This window comes from Alosa pseudoharengus, unplaced genomic scaffold, assembly GCF_046254945.1.
Source record: "Alosa pseudoharengus isolate Yale_2024_CS ecotype anadromous, Long Island Sound unplaced genomic scaffold, YU_APseudo_1.1 YU_APseudo_1.1_scf_22, whole genome shotgun sequence".
Lineage (NCBI taxonomy): Eukaryota > Metazoa > Chordata > Actinopteri > Clupeiformes > Clupeidae > Alosa > Alosa pseudoharengus.
The window spans coordinates 21,698,954-21,721,888 of NW_027468680.1; the positions used below are offsets into that span (position 1 = coordinate 21,698,954).

Here is a 22,935-nt window from a genome sequence, read left to right on the forward strand (position 1 = left end):
TCCCTGACACCTTATTTCCGCTCCCAAATCATGAAATGATACAGTGTTACATTACACCATGAGATGAGTGTTACACACTTTGAAGGCACTGTATGAAAATGACTTCACTTTTCAATGTTGCATTCATTAACCCAGAGATGCAGATGACAAAGGCTAGTGAACTTGCTCAAACTTATCAATTATACAGTGTTAACCATGTAAGTGTCATTTTGCCCCCATCGCCACAATCGACTATTGTTGGCCTTTCTTTTCTAGCCATTAACTCCCCGGCCAACTCTGCTCAAAGCCCACTGTCAGCACTATCACCACAAGGCGCAGCGCAAATGGGTGGCCAACACTGAATGTGTGGCATTGTGCACACGACTAATGGTGCTTGAACCTCTTTTTTGTGTGTTTTGCAGGCAAGAGCTTCACGCTGACAATCACAGTATTCACGAACCCACCCCAAGTGGCCACTTACCACCGAGCCATAAAGGTCACCGTGGACGGCCCGCGGGAGCCTAGACGTGAGTACCCCCTCCGACCGAGAGAGAAAGAGAGAGAGAGAGAGAGAGAGAGAGAGAGAGAGAGAGAAAGCCTACCGTCATGTGATAATGATTAGCCAGCACAAAGAGGTGCACGGATCCAAATGCCGTGTGCGAGATGAATGATGCTGTCTGACTAGTTGTCGTTGTAGCTGGCGTGCCGCAAACCACCCCCCCCCCCCAAACCCCCCCACCCCCTCCATCTCATCTCCATCCAGAAGGTGGGATGAAGGGGCTGGCGCTGCCGTGAGTGTGGCGGAGGGCCGGGGGAGGAGCGGATGATGGATGGACCAGTGCATGGATTGTGTTAGGGTCCGGCTTTTTAAAGATGGATTCGGCATGGCCCCCGAACGCACAAAGATGCCTTTTGTGTGAGCGAGAAAGAAGGCACTTGATTTCAAGTGAGGGGCAAACACAAACACGTGTGTCCAGCCCTCTCGCCTTGCGAAAATGTTTACTGTATCAGCATCTCTGTGTCCGTGTCCCACGGAGAGCGTCACCACGGTGACCAGCGGCCAGGCCGCAGTGACCCCTGACCACCCCACCCCGGAGCTTAGCTTTTTTGTCTCGCTCTCTCATTCGCTAGCATGCTCACACGCTTCGATTTCACCCACTGAAACCATGATACCGGGGTTTTGTGAGAGCAGGCCCGTGTGTGTGCCAAATCTACACTGGGGTGGGCGCTGTGAGAGCTGACAGAGAATTCGCAAAAATGTCACATCTTGGCTTCAAGTGAGAGGCTGCCAAGTTGTCTGGCCCGACTTCTCCTAGGGAGGAACTGGAGGCCCAGGGGCGCAGCAACCAAATGCAGATTTAGTGTGAAACTCAGGGGAGGCTATATTTAATAATGCAGATTATGAGACCTTCGCTGCACAATAGTCGTCTTGTTTTCTATAGAGACAGAGTGAGACATTTTTTAAAAAAGAATTTTCCCATAGCAAAGCAATTCCCTTATGGAAAAGTCAGCTTATTTTTCTCACTTGGAGAAATTTTAGATGGCAAATCTATCCCATAGTTATAGTTATCCTGTAATTATGAAAATGTAGACTGTCATCACAATTAATCCTCTGACTTGCATATGCAGGGTACCTCCTATGTGACCAGGTCCAAGTCATACATAAAATATGTGGCTCCATTTTCACAAAAAAAGAAAGTTTAGGTCCAAATTTCAGTCTTCACACCAGGGCCTCATAAGACACAAAAACCCGTAGGCTGCCACAGACATCTTTGATGTGGCACAGCAGGGAACAAAGACCATATAATATTTTAGAGTCTGCAGTAAGTATTGACCTTACTATTATAGGCTAAAAAATGTACAACACATGAATCTGCACACATCAAACTGTCTTTCACTCTGGTTGTGTTGTAATGTAGGGTACTACATTTCTGCACTTTCTGATAGTAAACTTGTAGTAGTCTGATAGTAGACTTGTAGTAGTCTGATTGTAGTGAGTGGTGTCATTGTTCTCATATGCTTTTTCAGATTATCAAGTCATTCACTGATTAATTTCCTTTAATGGTGATCATTGTATTTCCTTTAATGATGATCTCATTAGATATTTTATTGTATTCACTATGTGGTAAATATCACTGTAAGATGAGCATTATGAATAACACACAATGGATGGAATAGTATGAGTGTCACATGCGGAGTAGAAGTTAGAATTAATGCTGAAATGGAACTTCAGTGAAGCTTCAGTACAACAGCAGGTTGTATAAAGTGACAGACATGGTCAACAGGCTTTCAGCTCGGAGGCCGATCTCTGATGTCATTCTCGACCCTGAACTGCTCTGTCATGAAATATGCAAAGGAAACTGACCGCTTCCTTTTTTGAGTGCAGATCATTCTCTTGGATGTCATCATTGTGGTGCATGATGTCAGGAGTTATTTGTGAGTTGATACCATGTTATATACAACCACACACACACACACACACACACACACACACACACACACACACACACACACACACACATTTTATGTGAAGACTGCAATATTGGGCAATATAGTAAATCTGACTAGTCTGTGGAAGCATCAACTGGTGTGCAAAAAGAAGAGAACTATTCAGTGCAACAAGTCTGGCACACAGCTGTTGCGAGATGTGCCTCTGTTCATGAAAACACACACACACACACACACAAACACACACACACACACACACACAATAACATTTGCATATGTATATTTTCTTTATCCAGTACATTTTTAAATTCAAGGCTCAAAGTTAGTGCTGTCACGTCACAAACAATGGTCCTCACACACACACACACACACACACACACACACACACACACACACACACACACACACACTTCTTCTCTCCATTAACACATCTGGCAGTAGACATTTGGAGCTGCTTTATACCAGTGTGTGATCATTCTCATCGTCATCATCATTCATTACGGGATTAAAGTTGCCCTGTGGCCTCTCCCAGGGCTCCGGCATTCAGCCCTTTGATCCTGAGTCTCCTTCTGATGCCTGTATTTTTACTGGAAATACCAGTAGACAACTTCCAAACATCTTTTCCATGACTGTAAACATTAGACTTGTCACACAACTGTGCGTGTGCATCTGTGCGTGAGTGTGTGTGTGTCGGTGTCTGTTTTGTGTGTGTGTGTGTGTGTGTGTGTGTGTGTGTGTGTGTGTGTGTGTGAATATGCATGCTTGAGGCAAGTTTATTAAAGTCTTTAATAATTTTGATTCATCTCCTGCTGGAGAATAGCACGCCTGCGTGTGTACACACAAGACAGAGTTAAGACAGTTAAAACAAAGATCAACACACACAACTTGTCAAGTAGCATTTGTCAGTAGTCGGCTGTCAGTAGTCATTTCTTTAGCTACCCTAGAAGCTGCCCTTGTTTGCTTGTTTTAGTTGAGTTGGAGTAAAGGCCTTCGCCTCCATGAGGGCTGTGCAGAGCAGGCTGATGTATTGAATGCAGCCGTGGCATCATGCTACATCCACGTGTTAGGCAACGCTGAACCAGAACTTGGTGTCTCAATATCTTGGCTGCAAAGAGGCTATATATTTCAGCCATTTCTATCATTCCCTATCTACCTCTCTCCATCTTCTCTTTTGGCATTCACCTCTTTCTCATTCTGTCGTCCCCCTCTCTCTCCCCCCTTCTCTCTCTTTTTCTCCTCTCTCTCTATCTCCCCCCTTCTCTCTCTTTCTCGCCTCTCTCTCTCTCCCCTCTCTTTCTCTCCTGTCTCTCTCTACCCCTCTCTCTTCTCTTTCTCAAACATGCAGTTGCTAGGACGCAGGCAGGTGGCCAAGCAGGAAATGACACATGCAGAGGCATCTAGTGTTGTGCAACCTCCTGTTAGTCTGATGCGAAGCTGCCTCTGCCTGCCTGTTTATGCATTCCTCCGGTCCGGAACTCAGAAAGAGAGAGAGAGAGAGAGAAAGAGAAAGAGAGAGACAGAGGAGGAGGGGGGGGGGGTAGGGAGACAGACAAAAATTAAATGTCTGGATCACTGGTTCATCAGAAGTGCTAAACAGTGCCCCATTGTTTTGTATTTATTCAAAGTATTTACTGGAAAGGGGGAAACTGCATAATGAGTTAAGTACATTAGTTTGGACATCAGTTCATCTTTAAAAATCTATTATGTAAATGTGTCTATCAGATTCTTATTTGGGCATCACTGACAAAGCTAAGCTGCATCTTAAATGGAGACATACTGTTGTATTACAGCTCATTTTTGGCCAATTTGGAAGAAAAGACTCCTTGTGTGGCTCAGGTTTGCAGCAGCAAAAGCCATCATACATAGAGGCTCAGTTCTGAAGGTTGGAATCCTTGTTTATTCCAACGAATAAGTAGTCAGTGAAAATAGAGGGGAGTCCAACTATTAGAACTCTTAAGCTCCAAATATTTACTAGCATTACATACATAAATGCTATAAAAAAAGACAGAAAACTTTTGAAAGTATTGTGTAAAGCTAATACTTTGCCAATCTGGAAGTCATTGACTGGAGTCCTGGGTTGTTCTCAAAATATTTTGTTAATTGAATCCCCATATCACCATGCGCTGTCTCTGTTTCCCACTGGAGGACTATGGGGTAATGTGTATAAATATTTAAGCTCATTTGCCAACACTGAGGAGGAGGGCAGAGCAAAATTGCTTTTGTTCACAGACAGCCTGAGCAGATAAGTCAGACAGGAACGGCGGTGTCAGCACTCATGCCACTGAATGGCGAATGCTCTGTTTGTTTGGATCATGCCACCAAAGCCTGTCACTATAATCTTAACATGAGGAGAGACAAGGCACAATGGAAGTTGGCAAATGCTTCTGTATTCAGTGCTTCCTGGAGGGAGTAGAATGCTAGCTGGCACAGATGGCAAAACCAACCAACTTGGACAAGTCCGGCTCCACTAGTATGGCAATTGTCTGTGTAAGGGGTTTGATATTGATCACATCTGAAATTTAGGAATTAGAAAATTTTTAGAAAAGTTATGTTTTTTGGAAAAAAAATATTTGCTGTGTTATGCATGTAATAGCCACATTGTTTAGAGACCCAAAAACAGAAGAAGAAGAAAAAAAAAAGAATCGTACTGAAATACGACCCCCCCTCCTACCCCCTCTCCTCCCCTCCCCATTTTCTGCGTTTGACAAGTTTTGGTCCATGAGTGGCGTGTGTGTTGCGAGCCCTCCCTGCGCAGGCCTGGGTTAGAGTGTGGTGTGCTGAGCACACAGCGCCTGGCGTCAGAGAGGGGACTGTAATTATCTGGTGCGGCGGGCTTAGAGGAGGCCCCAGCTGGTTATTAAAAGTCATTTGGCTAATAGGCTGGGTGGGGATGGTTGGACCAGGAGACCATTTATAGAGGACCCACTGTTGTTTCTATCACTGTGCCCGACTGTTTAATGTGAGCAGGGCTACCTTGGTGTTTTTGCTTGAGAGCGCTTTAAAATTTCAGAGTAAGCCACCCAAGCTCAGATCGAAGCGGATATCGGCGGATCTGGCGCTTATTCTCGGCACCCTGATGGACAGCGATGGCAGATGTTTTCGTAACTTTCAGAGGAAATGGAATCTGTTAATTATAAGGGATCCACACATGAAATGTGGCTCTTTTTATGAGCAGGCGAAAGAAATACTGTCGCCTATTGTCACTGCGCTGTAACACACATAACGACGCATATGAAGCCAATCAGAAAACTGTTTATGGAATGTTGGCTGGCTCCATCCACTTGGTTTGGATCAAGACACTCTGAGAGGAGTGAGAGGCAGAGATCCAGTTTGGATGTGTGCTTCCAGTGTGTGTGTGTGTGTGTGTGTGTGAGAGAGAGAGAGACAGAGAGAGAGTGGGTGTAGGTGGTGGGGGGGCTTCAGATGACATTGAATCTCGGTAGAATGGAGAGAATGTTGGGCTTGTCTCCTCGTGACAGCAGGATCTGATAAAGTGACATGTCCAGAGTCACTGGAAGTAAAAGATGTTGCCATTTATCACCACGGCGCTACCACGAGCCAGTCTTTCACAAGCAATTACATCTCGTGATGTTGCTCTTTTGTTAGCATTTGTCCTCACCCACTTCCAGTGTGGTGTTGTTCATCCAAAGGCCCATCATGTAGTTGCGAAGGATTTGTGCTTAGGTTGTTTAAATAATTCAGATCACATACACACCCAATACACCTACATGTTTATTTTTTTTTGCAAAGGCACTTAATTTTCCAAGCTTATTCCTAAATCTGTTTTGACTGCCAGTCAGACGGCTGGAAAAGCACTATTGTCTGGCGCAGGGCTCCAATAAAGCAGTAGCCAGACAGTCTTCAAAGCTTCACCTCTGTGTTTGTCAGCTTACAGAGGCTGGTAAATGACGTCAGTGGGGGCACTCTTCACTCCTGGAGTCTTTCCTCCCACCTCTCTTTCCCATTCGCTCCGTCTCCACTCGTTTGCTTTATTTCCTCTCGTTCTTTTGTCCTCCGGTTCAAAGGAACGATATTAAAAGTGTTCAGCAAACCCACATTTCATGGAGCGGCCTCTGAACATGACAAATCCCTTTTCTATTCAGGTGTTTCTCTTCCCTGCTGACTTTTTTATGCTTGTTGTTTTCTTACAAGTAATCTTTTAAATCGCGAGCGGAGTCATTACATTTTGAGACCGTTTATGTAGACTAGCCAGTAACTTAAGCCCCTAATTTTCGGAGAATTATTTCACCGTAAATTTCAATAGCCACCTCTGCCTTTGAACATTCGGAGCATGTCCTGACAGGTAGGCGCACATGAAGTTGGACTAGCAGACAAAAGAAAGAGCAGTCCATAGAAAATAAACACCACTCAGGACTAGCTCATTTGTGCAGAATATCTGGTTGTACTTTCCTTTCCCTTGTGCACCTCTGAGAGCAGAACGCCAGTTTTAAAGAAAAGTATGTTACTGTTGCTGTTGGCAAGTGAGAAACTGTGAGCTTTGTATCAACGACAGGAGGCTGACAGCCTCAGTCCAAGCCGTACAGTAGGGTAAAATACACCTTGTCTTTTCCAGTGCAAAGCCATAGTCTGTTGGCCCCCAGTGAGTTCACTGGACACCACCGAAGCAAAGCCTTATTTTCCGTCCCGCACAATGTAGGAATTGTACAATACATATTCATGTGCGAGAATATTTCACCGGCTCACTTGCATGGCGCACGTAGAGGTAGTGAAATCTTTAGCAGTTCACCCGAATATATCTGACAGGAGGCTTAAAGCTCATGTGGGATGTTTGTCCCATGAGGAAGATCCTTGGCTTGAATCCCTGCAATAAATATCTGCAGTACTTCAAAAACACTTGCTAGACTTACACTGATATGTGCTCTCGGTAAGCTAGAATCAACTTTTGGACTAAAGCAATTTATGGCATGAGCTCAGTAAGCAAAATTTTTGTACCGTTGTAGAAACTCATCCGTTCATGCAGTCAGTTTGACAAGGTTCATATTAGGTTTCTGATTAAGTTGTCAGGGTCTTTTTGTTTGTTCATTTTGCTATGAAATTAATTTCTCCTCATTTTTCAAAATATAAAAAACTAATTCTTATGGGGGAAGTGTTTTTTTCCATGTTTGTTTAGCAATGCTGCATTATGTCTGACTCCTGAAGACAACCCGTCGATTTAAAAAGAGCCCTGCTAGCGTGTGTGCCCTCTCTTGGCCTGCTTCGCTTCCTGAGGCCTGGAACACGCAGACCACACAGGCTTCTGGCCATGGGCCAGTGCAGCTTGGCTGGCTGCTGTTACTCCCTCTCCTTCTCTCCCTCATTCACTCTCTCTTTCCCTCTCTCTTTTTCTCTATGTGTCTCGTTTGCTCCCTGTCTTAAACTTCTACGCTTTAGCCCCCGCTTATAGTAAGATAGTTAGTGCAGACTGTCTCTTGGCCTGCCCCAAGTCTCTTGTTCTATCTTTCAGTCCATTCTTTCCCCTCCCTCTCTCTCCCTCTCTCCCCTCTCTCTCTCTCTCTGTCTGTCTCTTTCTTTCCCTCTCTCCTTCTCTCTCTCCCTCTTCTCCCTTCCTCCCTCTCTCTCTCTCTTTGTCTGTCTCTCTCTCTCTCTCTCTCTCTCTCTCTCTCTCTTGCTGATAATTTCACAGGCTCCCAGTGCATAGCTGCCATGTGAAATAATCCATTGTTTCAGTCTTCAGAGGAGTGGGCTCTCCCCACACCACAGCAATTAAAGAAATTAAATCTAGACGGATGTATGTTTCCTTTTCTTCTGCCATGCGTTTCATTCCCTGTGTCGCCACCGGATGATTGATGCACACTGACGGCCAGTGAGGCGATATTTGATGTTAAAAGCGTGCTTGTGTTTAACGTGCGGAGGGTGTTATTGCAGGTCGTAGCGCTATCAGATGGCAATTTCACATTCGCTTGGGAACGCTGCCAGCAATACGGCCTTGCTGGATTATTTACAGTCTGTGGTGCGGCAGATTTGCATGAGAAAGACAAAGCTTTCATAGTCTCTTGTTTTTTTAACAGCAGCTTGGTCCCGTCTTTTTTGCATTGTCCATTTTGTGCTCGAGGCACTCATTATTTTCTCTGCTTCAGGTTGTGTCTAAGGTGTCAGCAGACCTCTGACCGTCCTTCAAGTTGAGGTATGATTAGGTGCATCTACTTCAGAGCGCTTGAAACTCATAGCCCTTTTTAAAGTATCACTATCCATTGTTACAAGAAGCTCAATGGGCCTTTGTTGCACGTGTAACATAAAAGTGTGACTGTCAGGGACTTTCCATTGTTAGCGATGAATCATGCAGGGTCAAGGCCAAGATGCCCCCTGGACTTTCAGTTGAAAATTTAACTGAAGATCAAAGCCACGTTCGCCACCGTCTGGGGTGGGGGGATGTGGGTGTCTGAACTTAGTCTAAGTGGGTTTTTTTTTTTCAATAAGATATGCACTGACGCATAAAGACTAGTGTTTCAGTCCCTCCAGAGCTTCCATAAGCCAACATGCGCAAAGCCGTTACTCATGGCTGGCCAAGGGTTATGGCATATCAGGCACTGCCATCCTGGATTCACTGATAGCCATCACAGTTTACAAGAGCATTGTTGCACAAGCATTATCAGACTCTAGTGCCTCATTTGTCTTGAACACACACACACTCTCTCGCTGTCTTACTCAGGGAATGAACACACTCTCTCACTGTCTTACTCAGAGAGTCTGCTGGAGGATGCGAGCAATTCTCACAGGTCCAGTGAGCACAGCAGGCAGACTTCTCCAGGCGCTGATAATTAGCCTCCTCCATTAGCGCCGTGTTTCTGTGGCGTCAACCTCCTCTTCCTCATCAACCAGACAGCCCTAATACCTCAATGTGCAGATCAACTTAATTGAATATAGAAAAGGTCTTTGTGGAGTTCATGATCCTTTTAATTCTGCGGTGAGCGAGAAGCTTACCACAATACACACACCAGAGGAAGAGTCAGCAGCCCATTAAACTAGTTTAAATGGAGCTCAACTGGTTCCCCCTTTCAACAGTAAAGCCAGTGGCTGATGGCATGGGGGAAGGGGGTGGGCTATGTTTTTATTTAGCCTTCTGTGCTGAATGCACCTTGGGATTAATCTTGCTCCGTGTGTATAGGCCCGCTTTCTCTAAAAGAAGGACATCGAGAGAGAGAGAGAGAGAGAGAGATAGAAAGAGAGAGATTTTGTCCCTGAATAAGGCCAGCTTCTGAGAAAGTGTTATTTGCTCAGCTTAGCCGTGAAGCACAATCAGGTTTTGCAGGATCGGAGGTAGCGCTAGCTCGAGCGCTGCCAGTTGGAGGCCGGCCAAGCTTCAGCAGGAGTTTCTCTTTTCTTCTGTTTGATATTTACTTTACAGCCATTCAGGGCAGCCAACCAGGGGCTAGACAGACAGGCACGCTCTGAGTCAGGAGAGACAGAGGCAGAGAAGCACAATGAGAGAGAGAGGGAGAGAGAGAGAGAGAGAGAGAGAAGTGGAGAGAAAGGGAGAGGGAGGGGGAGAAGAAGACAGAACCAGAAAAAAACAGACAAAAGGGACTTGACTCACAAAGTCTCTCTTTAACTTCTATTATCCTCTTTTATTGACACATACGTTCAGACTAAACCAGTGTGTGTCCCTATGGCCTTTTAGAAGATTATGCCCAGTGTGTCCATGGGATGGTATGGCGGCCGTTCCCCTGGGCAAAGCCCACTGAGTCCTGGCTGTCTCACAGAAAGGTGGGCATGGCGTGACGGCTCTGAGGGATGGGTCTGTAATCCTTTGTTGTCATACTCCGGTGGAGAAAGTTGCATGCATGTGTTTTAATCTTCTTCTTCTTCATCTTCTTCTTCTTCCTCATGGCAGTCAGTAAACAGCAGAGGTTTTTTTCTGAGTGAAAGATGCTCGAGCATTTGAAATAGTTGACGCGTATGTGCTGAGTTTGTTTTGGCTATACAGGACCAATGCTGCGTCATCGCTCCCTTTTACAGCTTTTTCCGACTGGCTCAGATTCTGTCTGTGTGTGTTGGGGGGGGGGACTGTCGCGAGGGGGGGGGGGGGTTGTTACTCATCATTGAGTGTCTTTTACTGTTGCTGTACCTACACTTTGTCTGTAAAACCATCAAGGCCAACTCTATTCAGGCTGCAGGCAGTTAGAGACTGTTTTAATTCTTCCATGTTTTACAGTTGTCATTTGTAATACTTATACACTTTATGGTAAGAATGTATGATACAGAATTAATCTTTTAATGTATGATAAAGCATTAATCTAATGTATGATACAGCATTAATCTTTGAAACTAACCATGGCATAGATTAACCACATCAGAACAACTTTCTTTGTCAAAATCCTGACTGTGATCTTTACCTCAGGCAAACAGATGGCATAGCATATCAATCACAGGATCAGATGATGTTATGTTGCTTTGCTCTCTCTCTCTCTCTCTCTCTCTCTCTCTCTCGCTCAAATCAATTCAATTCAATTCAAGTGAGCTTTATTAGCATGACAGATATTTTCTGCATTGCCAAAGCAGAACATTTAAACGAGGTTTAACATGAGGTCATAGAGAATGTTCGAAGTACAATCTCTCTCTCTCTCTTTCCCCAGGACACAGACAGAAGCTGGAGGACCCACCAAAGGCCGGCTTGTTTTCGGAGCGCCTGAGCGAGCTAGAGCGCCTCCGACAGACCACTATGAGGGTCGCCGTGCCAACGCAGAGTCCACGGCCATCACTCAACACCACGGCCAACTCCTTCAACCCACAGGGTCAGAATCAGATCTCAGGTAAGAGAACAGCGATGTAATTGTGACAGTGTGAATGAATGAATGAAAGGTTGCACTCATAAAGTGTGTTTTTTGACACATGCCTTCTTAGATACCCCAAATGGTTTTGCATACACTGTATTACAGAAACTCTTCCCAACACCACAAATGTGGATGGTGTGGCAGCACCTCTGACCGCTGCTATAAGCTGTATGGTGGGGTGACCTTTTTGTTCTAGTTTGTGAATACTGTAGGACACCTCAATTGGAAATAAATCAATTTGGGACACTACCACTAGTTAGCACATCTTGTCTTCACATTTGGTATATCGGAACCCTTTTATAAGAACTGTGAGTTGGAACCTCAGTTTTCCATTTCGTTTGAAGGACGCCAGATGTGGCCTCGACCATTTCCATCCCAACTGACCACCATTTGAACACAACCTGAAAGTGTAAATACTGGTTGGTTGGTTAACATATTTTTGTTAGTGTAATAATTTCTCGCCTAAAATTGCTTATTACCTGATCTATCACTGTCACCTGACTGCTCCTTCTGATCCAGTGCCACAGCGTTCATGACTTAACATGCAGGCTAAGGAATGCTATAGTGACACACTTCCACTCCACTCAGCCTTGCCCTTATGAGAGCATGTTGTTTCAATCGAATCTAGCTAATCATACTGATGAGTAGAAACAACAACAAAAAAAACATGACCTTTTATGGGTGAGGAGGAAAGATTGTGATTACAATTGCACTGCATCACTTGAGTCCACTAAGCATAAATACTATTGGACAGTATGTGTTTGCTTGGCACAGTCCACATGCTATGCCATTCATGTATTCATTGTCATCTTAGACAGCCATTTGTCATTCTTTTCATGGCACAAATGGCAATTTTAATTAAATCTAATATCTAATCTCAAATCATATCTAGCAAATGCAATGTAACATACGTTACAGTAATATTGTCTGGGGTGATTAGCAGCAAAGCAGTCTTTTGCTCAATAGTGCATAACTTTGTGCTCGTGGGAAGAACACTCCACCTCTCTGGAAGGCCTCCAGATGTAATCCTGTTCATGGAAACACCCTGTCAACGGCATAAATGCAAATGATTAGGCAGAAGACATACTTGGATTGTGCAGACCGTCGCTCTGCCAAACCACTTCACACCACAGTCTTATTTATTTTTCAAGACACTCCTGCACTCCAAACCTGATTGAATAAATCACTATCAAGACCTTATCTGCTGATATAAGCGTACTATCTTTATAAAGTTAATGTTTTATCTGTATTAAGTTAACATGCTAACTTGCTAACGTGCTATGAAACTGTGATAGGTTAGGATTTGCTGTGTAAGTGGCTGTAGGAGTTGTTCACTTGGTTGTGTGTGGTTCTCCCTACAGACCCCAGGCAATCGCAGTCCTCTCCGCCCTGGTCCTACGAGCAGCCGTACACCCCTTACCTGAGCCAAATGACCTCGCCTTCTATCCACTCTACCACGCCCCTGTCCGCCACCCGAGCCACCGGCCTGCCCGCCATCAGCGATGTGCCAAGACGGCTCTCAGGTAGGGGAAACTCCCTCTCGCCTCTCACCTCTCGGCTTCAAAGAGCCGCCGTCTCAGCTGACGCGGAGACCTACACGAAGCAGTTAGGTCTTCTGGGGTGTCTGACAAGGCTCCTGTTATTTAGGAATGTGTGTGTGTGTGTTTGTGTGTGTGTGTGTGTGTGTGTGTGTGTATGTGTGGAAGGTGTGTGTGTGTGTGTGTGTGTGTGTGTGTGTGTGTGTGTGTGTGTGTGTGTGTGTGATGGGGGGGGGGGGTTATGAATGTGGGTGAGTAGGTGTGTGTGCATGTGTGTGTGTGTGTGTGTGTATGTGTGAAAGGTGTGTGTGTGTTTGATGGGGGGGTTATGTGTGTGGGTGAGTAGGTGTGTGTGTGGGTGGATGTGTGTGTGTGTGTGTAGGTAAATATATGTCTGTCATCTATCTCTATACCTGAGAGTTTCAAGTTCACAAGGAGAATGAGTGAGCAGATTTAACTAGCTGAGGAGTGATTGCATTAACCGTGTGAACTTTTCTCAAGTCTGTCTGTCCGTTCTCTACCCCCTCACTATGCGCTGGAGCTTCATCAAAGACCCTTCTTTTTTCCACTTCAACTCTCGTTTTGTGAGCAATCGTTGCACAGAAGAAATTGCCCTCGGGCCAAATGTCTTCAAACCAATGGCACCTTTGTGAAAGAGTGAAAATCTGAAAGAATATCTCTCCACTCCCAGTATCCCTCCAGTTAAGGTCTTTGAACTTGTGAGAGTCTGTCTTTGAGACGGGCATTAAAAGGAACAATAAAAAAGAATTGAGTTTCTGACTCACAGGCAGCATTAGATATATGCCTCTGTGAAAGCGATTGTGGACATACAGTATGAGAGATGGCCTCACAACTATGCCTTTTACTAAATAAAGAAGTAATCCCCTCCCCCCACCGCCACCCCAACTCAGGGTTGGTTTGAAACAAACACATAGACCTGTTTGCCTTCGATACACCTGTTTGACTCTCTGCCAGGTTTTCTTTTTTCTTTTTTTTTCTTCTTTTTTCCTCTCTCTCCTGCCTTCTCTCCACCCTAACTGTTTTCTTGGTGCTCAGAGCGAACGTGAAAGTTTCAATTACCTCTCGGCTGTGTGGCTGTTCGTTGCCTGCAATTTTTTTTATTATTTGAACCGCGGCCAGCTGCCTTGTTGGGTTTGATTAGTTTAGATTTCATCCTCCTTTCATCTCTGAGATGTCAGCCTTTGTTCTACCCTCAAAGAGACACACGCACCTCCCTGGTCCTAACGCCCCCCTCATTCTTTGCTGAGTGCTGCCTTAATGGAGCTCAGACTGGCACCGGCATCCGGTGTAGCCTCACCAGCAACAGATGCTGGGGCTGGGGGGGTCATGGTCCCGGCCTTGCCCGCCCCACTCCACCTCTGCCTGGGGGTCATGCTCAAATATGCCCCCCGGATGTTCCCATGCTTAAGTAATAAAAAATGAACAGGCGGGCACCACTGCTTAATACATTGGAGGAAAATCTATTCCTGTATTTATTTAGCCATGTGCTGGAAAGTAGTTTCTTTGTCTTTCTGATGCAGATTAGGTGAAATAAAAAAAAACCTTGAAGGAAGAAATTGATGGATCAGAATGTAATGTTTGTTCAAAGTTACTTCTCGGGCTCGATTATTTCCTTAATACCAATGGATCTTTGCCAGCTCAGGCTAAGCTCAGTTCCCTAGTCCTCTGCAATCTGGCTTGTTTCCCTCAAAATCACCTGCATCAACATGACAGGATCGCTTTGCATAGCTTGGCTCTGCGTCTTGGCAGTTGGCTCTGGTGAGCAGGCCATCCAGCCTCTATCTCCCTCTTGGAATAGGTACAGAGGAGAGCGCCCTGTTTTATCTTGTTGTCTCCTTCTACGGAGAACTTCCTTTTTCATCTGAGATGGCCGGGATCTGATAATGCGAAGAGACACCGTCGTCATAATTGACCACACATGCGGCCCCGGCGCACATCTGCCGACGTGCCACTCACGGCTCCGTAAACACTCGGCTGCAGCAGACGTGCTGACAAAGAGGACGCCTCATGATTTATGATAAGAGGGAATGCACCTCAGCACCAGGGATACAGGGCAGGGAGGAGACAGCACAGCACGACAGCAGACCCCAGAGAGAGAGAGAGAGAGAGGGAGGAAGAGCGGGAGGGAGGGAGGGAGAGAGAGAGGGAGAGGGAGTAGATCAGTGGAGGGAATCAGGGGGCAAAAGAGCATCCAACAGCCTAGCAGCAAAGCAATGCCACGCGCAGATGAGGAGAGAGAGAGAGAGAGGAGAGGAGGAGGAGGAGGAAGAGAGAGAGAGAGAGAGAGGAGGAGGAGACGGCCAGTGGAGAGGAGAGCCACAGGAGGACGAGCGGACAGTCTCACTTCTTTCTTCTCACTCCCCTGCCCAGTGTGCTGGTAGCCACAGCCCATTAGTGGTTTATAATTTTTAGAAAAGCCAACAGAAGGTCTGAAAGAGCAGAACTGCCCCTTTTCTTTGGCTAATCGGAGACATACAACCACATCTGAGGGGCCTGATTATGCATCCCATGGAAACTGTTTTTTTCCTCAAAGTGTTTCCATATGTGCACCCGATTTATCCCTGAGATTTTTTGGGGTTGTACTTTGATATTCATACAAATGCATGCATCCTCACACACACACACAAACACGCACAAGCTGGAAGATATATTCAAAACATCATATAGACAATTGATTGTATCACAACAATGCAAACTGGCCAGGACAAAGATGGCCTTCCTTTACTATGACTTGGCATTCCTTTACTTTTAACCTCCTTTACTAAAGAGCTGCTTTCACAAAAAAATCAGGTTTCAAGTAGCCATGCTCACATTAGTCATATGCACGTTCTCGTATTTGTCTGTGCACAAGATTACACTCAGTGATGCATTCAGTCTTGCTGATATCATGAACAGAAGTCGTGTTCTATCTCAATTTTCTAATCTCTTTGTGAAACACTGGTCCGGCTGTATCAAGGAAAGGCATTGTCATAATGAGTCAGTGGTATTTCCATCTATAACGTTCAGCTGCTGTCACACAGTCACATTCTGTGCAGAAACTTTTGTATTACCTATTTTTCCACAGAAGGGCTGCGAATTTCCAGTGCTTTCTCCTTTTAACTAGTACATCATGTACTGTACCCTATTCTGATTCAGTCTCTCTAGACAGATTGTCTTTTAAACAGGAAAAATCGCAGCAGAGACTGCATGAGTTGGTCCCCACTCCCTTTGACCAATCCTTTCCAGTAATTCTTAACTAAGTAATTATAGTGTGCTTGACAGAACACTCGCCTTCTCTCACTAGGGAGGCTCATAACTCACCTATTTTTGCTCAACAACTAATTCAGAGGACGCCTGGTATTCTGCAGCATGAATAACAAACCTGACAGGCTGTCATTACCATTACGTCTTGCAGTGTTAGAAATTAAAGTATATAAGCCATTGCTTTGAATGACTCAAATGGTGCAGTGATTTTGTGTTCATGTAAGATGTTGTGACAGCGCCCCCTAATGTCAAAGATGAAGTGCCTTGGAATGTAGAGGACGTAGATCAGAACCTGGCATTTCATGATGAATATATTGTATTAACATGTCCTGAATAAGTCTCTGAATGTGTAGTTCGGGCTAGCTGCTGGGTCTCCACTGTGATACTAAGCTGTTTCTGTCTCTCTCCCTCTGTCTGCCAGGTACCTCTGATCTGAGCCCATTCTCTGCTGACCCACGCCAGTTTGAGCGTCAGTTCCCTGGTCTCTCCTCGCTGACCGAGAGCCGCTTCTCCAGCCCTAGGATGCACTACCCGGCCACGTTCACCTACACGCCCACCCCGGTCACCTCGGGCATGTCCCTGGGCATGTCCACCACCACCCACTACCACACCTACCTGCCTCCGCCCTACCCGGGCTCCACGCAGAACCAAACCGGGCCGTTCCAGACCAGCAGCACTCCCTACCTGTACTACGGCGCCTCGTCCGGCTCCTACCAGTTCTCCATGGTCCCGGGGGGTGACCGCTCTCCGTCCAGGATGCTCCCGCCGTGCACAAGCGCGTCCACAGGTAGCTCGCTCATCAATCCCAACCTCCCCAACCAGACGGACGGAGGCGAGGCAGACGGGAGCCACAGCAGCTCCCCCACAGTGCTCAACTCCAGCGGCAGGATGGATGAGTCTGTGTGGCGGCCATATTGAGAGACACCAAATATTTTAGAACGCAATGGAAAAAAATAATAGACCTGTTCACTGAGCACTGTTTGCCTTGAAGTAAAACAAGAGCGTTTTTGGCTTTAAGTGGCTTCAACAAGTTGTTCAGAATATCCCTGAAGTACAATCGTTTGTGTCAAATCTTCAGTTTTAAATACTCTTCTTGGCAGAAACATCAGTGTGTTATTTACTATTACACTGTTGTCATATATTTCTAAATCCTGTTTTCAACAAATATTTATCCACAAAGGTACCAGCTTTTGATGCATCCCTGAGGAAAGAAGGGAACCATTCAAGGCATTACAGTATATAGATAAACCTGACATTCCACTGCAGAACCAGTGATAGCTGCACAGTCAGTCACTGAATTACTGAACTGACGTAAATAATGTTTATTACGTGAATATAATTTTTTATTTGACTATTGGCTGAGTATATTTTTGGTACTAACTAAATTTATTTTGCATTTTTCACACTGAATGCCTGTTTCTTTGATATTTATGCAAGTGAGAGAGGATAAGTTATGCTCACCAGTACCGGCATTAAGTAACTTTGCTCATTCTCTCTAATTGTTTTAATTTAAAAGTAAAATTGTAGCAGGAATGGTACTGTTTGAAAAGCAATATAATAAGCCATAGCGATCTTTAAATTATGCAATGTTTTGGAATGAAACTGGGTTTTTGTGGACACTTAATAAATGTTATTATATGGAACCTCTCATAATAACTTAATTACCTATTCTCTTTTGTAATTTAAAAAAGCAGTTTTATTGTAAAATAACCAAATATGCTGAGGTACATAAGCAATGAAGGTCAGAGAAATAGATGTCAGACTGTTTGCAAGTGAAATACTTTATTTATGGGGTTTGTTTGAAACTCAAAGTCTGATCATCTAATCTTTAATAAGATAATGATAATGAATGATCATTAGATAATGATCTTAATCCTCACCTGATATATGTTCAAAATAACCTTGAGACTACACTGAGTGATGCATATCATGTCAATGAAACAACGACCAACTTAACCAAGGAATGGCTCTTCCATGATGATGAAATTAATATATGCAGTTTTGTGAATGGAGAAGACCTAGTCTACCCTCCGCTCTCTGTCCAAGTTTGTTATTGTATGTGTCTGTCAATTTAATTTATTCTGAATCTCTTTTTCATGTCCTTGAGTGACTATAAACATGACCAAAAAATGCTTATTCAGCTGTTGCCTCAGCCTTTTCCCCAGTGTATGTACAATTGACAATTGGCTTGTAGGTAGGCTACTGTATAGTCACCACTGATACAGTGCATTGCTGTAGGATAACTTAGCAGACCAGTGCGTGATGCATGTAAAGCGGTAAACTGCTCCTTCCAGCACTTCAGGTTTCACCAGCATTGATTGCTCCTCACGTGCCCACTTCAGTCATGTCATGTCCTGGGCTGCCTTTAAACTGGAAGACCGGACACTGACGCCTCAGACTTACCGTTTAAACACTAGAAAACTCTCACTTTATTTGAAGTCATTGTGCAGTGTATGCTGTGTTTGGTCGCTACGGCTGTGTCCTGCTTTTTTTTCTTTCATGCCCTCTGTTTGTGTACTTGTTTATGATCTGATCAGTTAACTGATTGAGTTGTTTGTGAGTTTAATCAAGGACTAAACAATTCAGTTTGATTAAAGTGTATCAGCACTTAGACATTCTGTGGGAGAAGAATGCTTGGTAGGGGACAACGGAGTGCCGAAATCTCAATTCATTACCTGGAGTTGCTTATGAACAATACTGAACACAGGCTCATTAAGGTACGCAAATACCTTTCCCACTGTCTGCAGGACAGTATGGATGTGCAAGAATTTTAGTGTTCAAGTTCAGGCACGTAAACAATCTAACTAAAGATAAAGATATGTGATACCAAAGATGATCCTGCTTTGGACAAATCAGCTTCATTTTATTCTCACCAGCATAGTCCATTTGAAGTCTTTTGGACTTTGGGCTGTGAAGGGTCAAGGGGTGAATTCTGTTTATATAACAAACATTAAAAAAGTCAAGTGGTACTTTATGAAATGTTTACTGAAATGCTATGTAAAAGGCTGCAGGCAGCATGCTGAGGAAACCCTTGTGAGTTTGATTTCTTTGTTTTGCGTGGACAAAAGCACTTCAACTTGTTCTTTGTTTGTTTGTTTGTTTGTTGTCTTTACTTTTGCTCGACTGGCTTAGGTTCATTTTAAAGTTGAATGAAGCATAAAGATCCATTGGATGAAAGGGAAGCCCCCTCTGGCGAGGTTTTTTAAAGGTTAGGGGATACGATAATCATGATAACACTAGATGGCAGCACTAAGGGGGAATGTACACACCCCTTCCAGTCCATTAGGCAACCTCCTAATCAGAGGCCTGATTTCACACACTCGGCTATTATATCAGGAGCGATCATGACATATGACAGATGACATATTGGAATGATCTGGCTTTAAACTGAAAAGAAACCAAAGGAAAATTGTAGATTGTTTTTTCCTACAGTCTGTACATGCAACCATGGTTTCAAGACAGTATTACTAAATAGCTGTGTTTGTGTGTTTGTGAGCTTATGTCTGTGTTGCTTATTGTAATGATAAGTACTCTACAACTCTCCCAGGCTTTGAAGCTCTGTTACATTTCATATGTTTGATAACATGATATCCTTTGGCTGTGAGAAGAGAAAATCTGTTTACAAAATGTTTACAAAGCTGCAAGCAATCTTAGCAAGCCCATGCACTGTCTAACTTTTTTAATATGGGGAGGGGGATTTTTAAACAAAAAACAATACAATGAGGAAAGACTTTTAAAGTGAATTGCCCAGTGACAATCATTGTGATTGTATAGGAAACATGTCAACACAGTTAAAGAAAACAGAGCAGTCATTGACATTAGATGACACATGTGACGTTTGGACCTCAAATTGCCAATACAAAAATGTTGAGCAGGATATGTTGAAGATCTTTTCTCTTTATCATTTTATCATCATGCTAGATATGTCTCTGAGTGTAGTACTGTTATATTAATTCCCCTACGAGTACGAGTAGTTTTCTTGATGTTTCAATATGACTATGGTTTGTGTCCATGATGTTTTCTAGCTGCAAGGAGAGAACCAGTGTAGTTCCATATGCATCACCCTTAGTCAACAAGCATTGCTTTCCATGCACATACTGTACAGTTCTTGTTTTGTTTGTCATTTGTCAGTTATTTAGTTCTTCTCAAACATCATTGTGAAAAAAGGCTTTTCCCCCTTTCCCCAACGTTATGAGGGTCTAACAGTCCTAAAGAAATTGATTGTCCAGCATTTTTAATGATTGTATCATTTGGTCTTTTTAGAATAAACATGACATTTTGTTATAATGTCTCATCTCACTGTCTTTTTTTGCATTGTATAGTACATTGTATATACCATATTGAGTAGTCGGTATAGCCTATATTAACCAACCAGACAATGTCTCATATCACTGTGCTAGAAGGCAGAGTTTATGAGGGCAAGGAAGGACTCATTTACAGCCTTTTCACAATTAATTTATCTACAAATGGGTCATTAAATGTGGTTAACGATTGTAAATGTTCATTTTATGGGAGATTATAAGACATTTCACAGACAGACAAGTGATGACAGGCACATTTTATTGCCAAATTAATAATCTTGATCAGAACCAGGGGGTTCTTTCATTCATAGCTCATTCTATACTACCAAAGCTATGACCTTGCACGGGGTCAGCCCTATGTTCCCACAGCACAATGGTCCCACAGCCCTATGTTTCCACATTTCTAGGTTAGGGTTAGGTTAGGGTTAGAGTTAGGTTAGGGTTAGGTTAGGGTCTGGGAACATAGAGCTGTGGGAACATAGGCATGCTCCCACATGCACAGTAGTTTTTTTTATGCTGTCACAATGTGGTCCATCTATATACATTGGTAATAATGGTGGTCCATCTATATACACTGGTAATGAATGTGGTCCATCTTTATACACTGGTAATAATGGTGGTCCATTTATATACACTGGTAATGAATGTGGTCCATATACGGTATTAATGGTGGTCCATCTATATACACTGGTAATGAATGTGGTCCATCTGGTACACTGGTAATTATGGTAAGCATCAGATAGTACGAGTTGTAAAGCTTCTTCGATAAACTGAAGTAATATAGGAATAAACGCCAGCATTCTCAAATCTATTGGATAAGGACACTGCAGCTGCTGTCATGTTAGGTTTGCCTACAATGTTGACACTAGGATGATCCTACCATTACAGAATCTATAAAAGCTTGGTGTTCTCCTATGTTAGTATAATGCAGTCATTTTGTCAGTTACATCATTAACACTTTTACAAATAGACAGGAATGATAAAATAATCCAATCGACTCATCACTGGACAATTGCCCAATTGCACACTTTTGTGTGTAAATTGATGAATAATTTATTCATCAATGCAGTAAAGTAAAATTATAAGATGATTAAGGCATCAATCCTGATTAATGGGCTATCAGCAAAGCAATGATCCCACTGTAGATATGAAACTGGTCTAAGTCTGTTCATACGCCCTGGCAAAGAACCTTGGCTTTCACAACATGCTTCAGCAGAGAGACATTCTGCAGTTTCCTTCCCTTTCCCTCTCTGTCTCAAGTCATGATTTCTTCCCCCACTAGATTTAACGTTGCCACCTCCAGAAATATGGGAAAGAGCTGTTGCCAGGAGTACTCTGCTGGTGTTTACTCTGTGTGTGAATTATGTGTTCAATGCAGTAAAGGGTAGACATCAGCTTCCAGGAAAAATAAGACACCAAAGCATAAATGACAAGGCACATGCAAACCACACTGATGACAAATCGATGTTCTTTATGTTGGATATATGGCGCATGCACACCCAGTAGAATCCGTATGAATCTTCCTTCTAATACATCCCACTCACAGACTTTGCTAAAACTCACAGGGAGAGGATTGTGTGTATCCATGTTAAAGCCCTCAGTAGCACAGTTAAGCACCTAGCCAGTGTCTTTTGTCATGACACAAGATATACGCACCAATCAATCTCTCAGGTCAGCTGAACTCCATCCATTACGAGCTGTACAGTATGTGTCCAGATGTAGAGGCTCACTCACAGACAGGCTGCTGTTCACAGTTGCCTAGTTGAGACTTAGAATGAATGAACACAGGTGAATTGTGAGACATTTTTACCGAGTTTTACAACAAGAAGGAAATCTGGACACATTTTTGATACATAAACTATAACTGAATGCCATGAGTGAATTACGAAACAATAATTGTCTCTCTAAATGTCAGTGACTCTTCACATTTTTGGCACACAACACTGTTACAGAGTTGCCCTGAGTGCTATCTGCATGGCAGGAAATCTTAAAGCCTGCCCCATCCATGAGGCCCCTCCTGCTAATAAAGCAGTTGCTATGTATGGGAGCGAACCAGCCAAACTAGGCTTTCCTGAAAGAGCGTGTCTGAACATAATGAAGAAATTGTGGTCCAGGCCCTGTCATGGCTCTCCTCAGCACTCACTCAACTGGGCACTCTCTCTTTCTCTGTGTGTATGTGTGTGTGTGTGTGTGTGTGTGTGTGTGTGTGTGTGTGTGCGTGAGTGTGTGTGTGTGTGTGTGTGTGTGTGTGTGTGTGTGTGTGTGTGTGTGAGTGTGTGCGAGTGTGTGCGTGTGTGAGTATGTGTGTGTGTGGGGGGGGGGGATAGATTAGAGTGACAGCAAAGCTGAAGTGTTGGGTGAAATGTTCAGTGTTTGGGTGAACTTTATCACGCGTGTGTCTTTGGACAGATGTCCCCTCCCTCCCCAACTGACACTGTCTGCATTTGAACCCTGCAGCCAGCCAGAATCACCTCCCAATCCAATAAGATCTCATTTCTCCAGCAGACATTACATTTCAGTCTGTATCTCACACGTCTCCTCGAGCGAGCCGTGGAACACTGTTTTCTCTCGCTCTCCTTCCTTCCTTCCTTCCTGTTAGAACATGGGCCAAGA

General features: G+C 44.0%; 1 protein-coding gene across 2 annotated transcripts in view; it reads left to right on the forward strand.

The window, feature by feature from the left end:
* runx2a (RUNX family transcription factor 2a) overlaps positions 1 to 20,308 on the forward strand; it is a 46,480-nt gene extending 26,172 nt beyond the window's left edge. For both annotated transcript variants that reach the window (XM_076299328.1, XM_076299327.1), the window contains 4 exons: positions 402 to 506; positions 11,022 to 11,198; positions 12,581 to 12,742; positions 16,443 to 20,308. In XM_076299328.1, the coding sequence (XP_076155443.1) occupies positions 402 to 506; positions 11,022 to 11,198; positions 12,581 to 12,742; positions 16,443 to 16,939 (941 nt within the window). In that variant the 3' untranslated portion in view covers positions 16,940 to 20,308. The remainder of the gene's footprint in view (positions 1 to 401; positions 507 to 11,021; positions 11,199 to 12,580; positions 12,743 to 16,442) is intronic.
* The last annotated feature ends 2,627 nt before the right edge of the window (positions 20,309 to 22,935 follow it).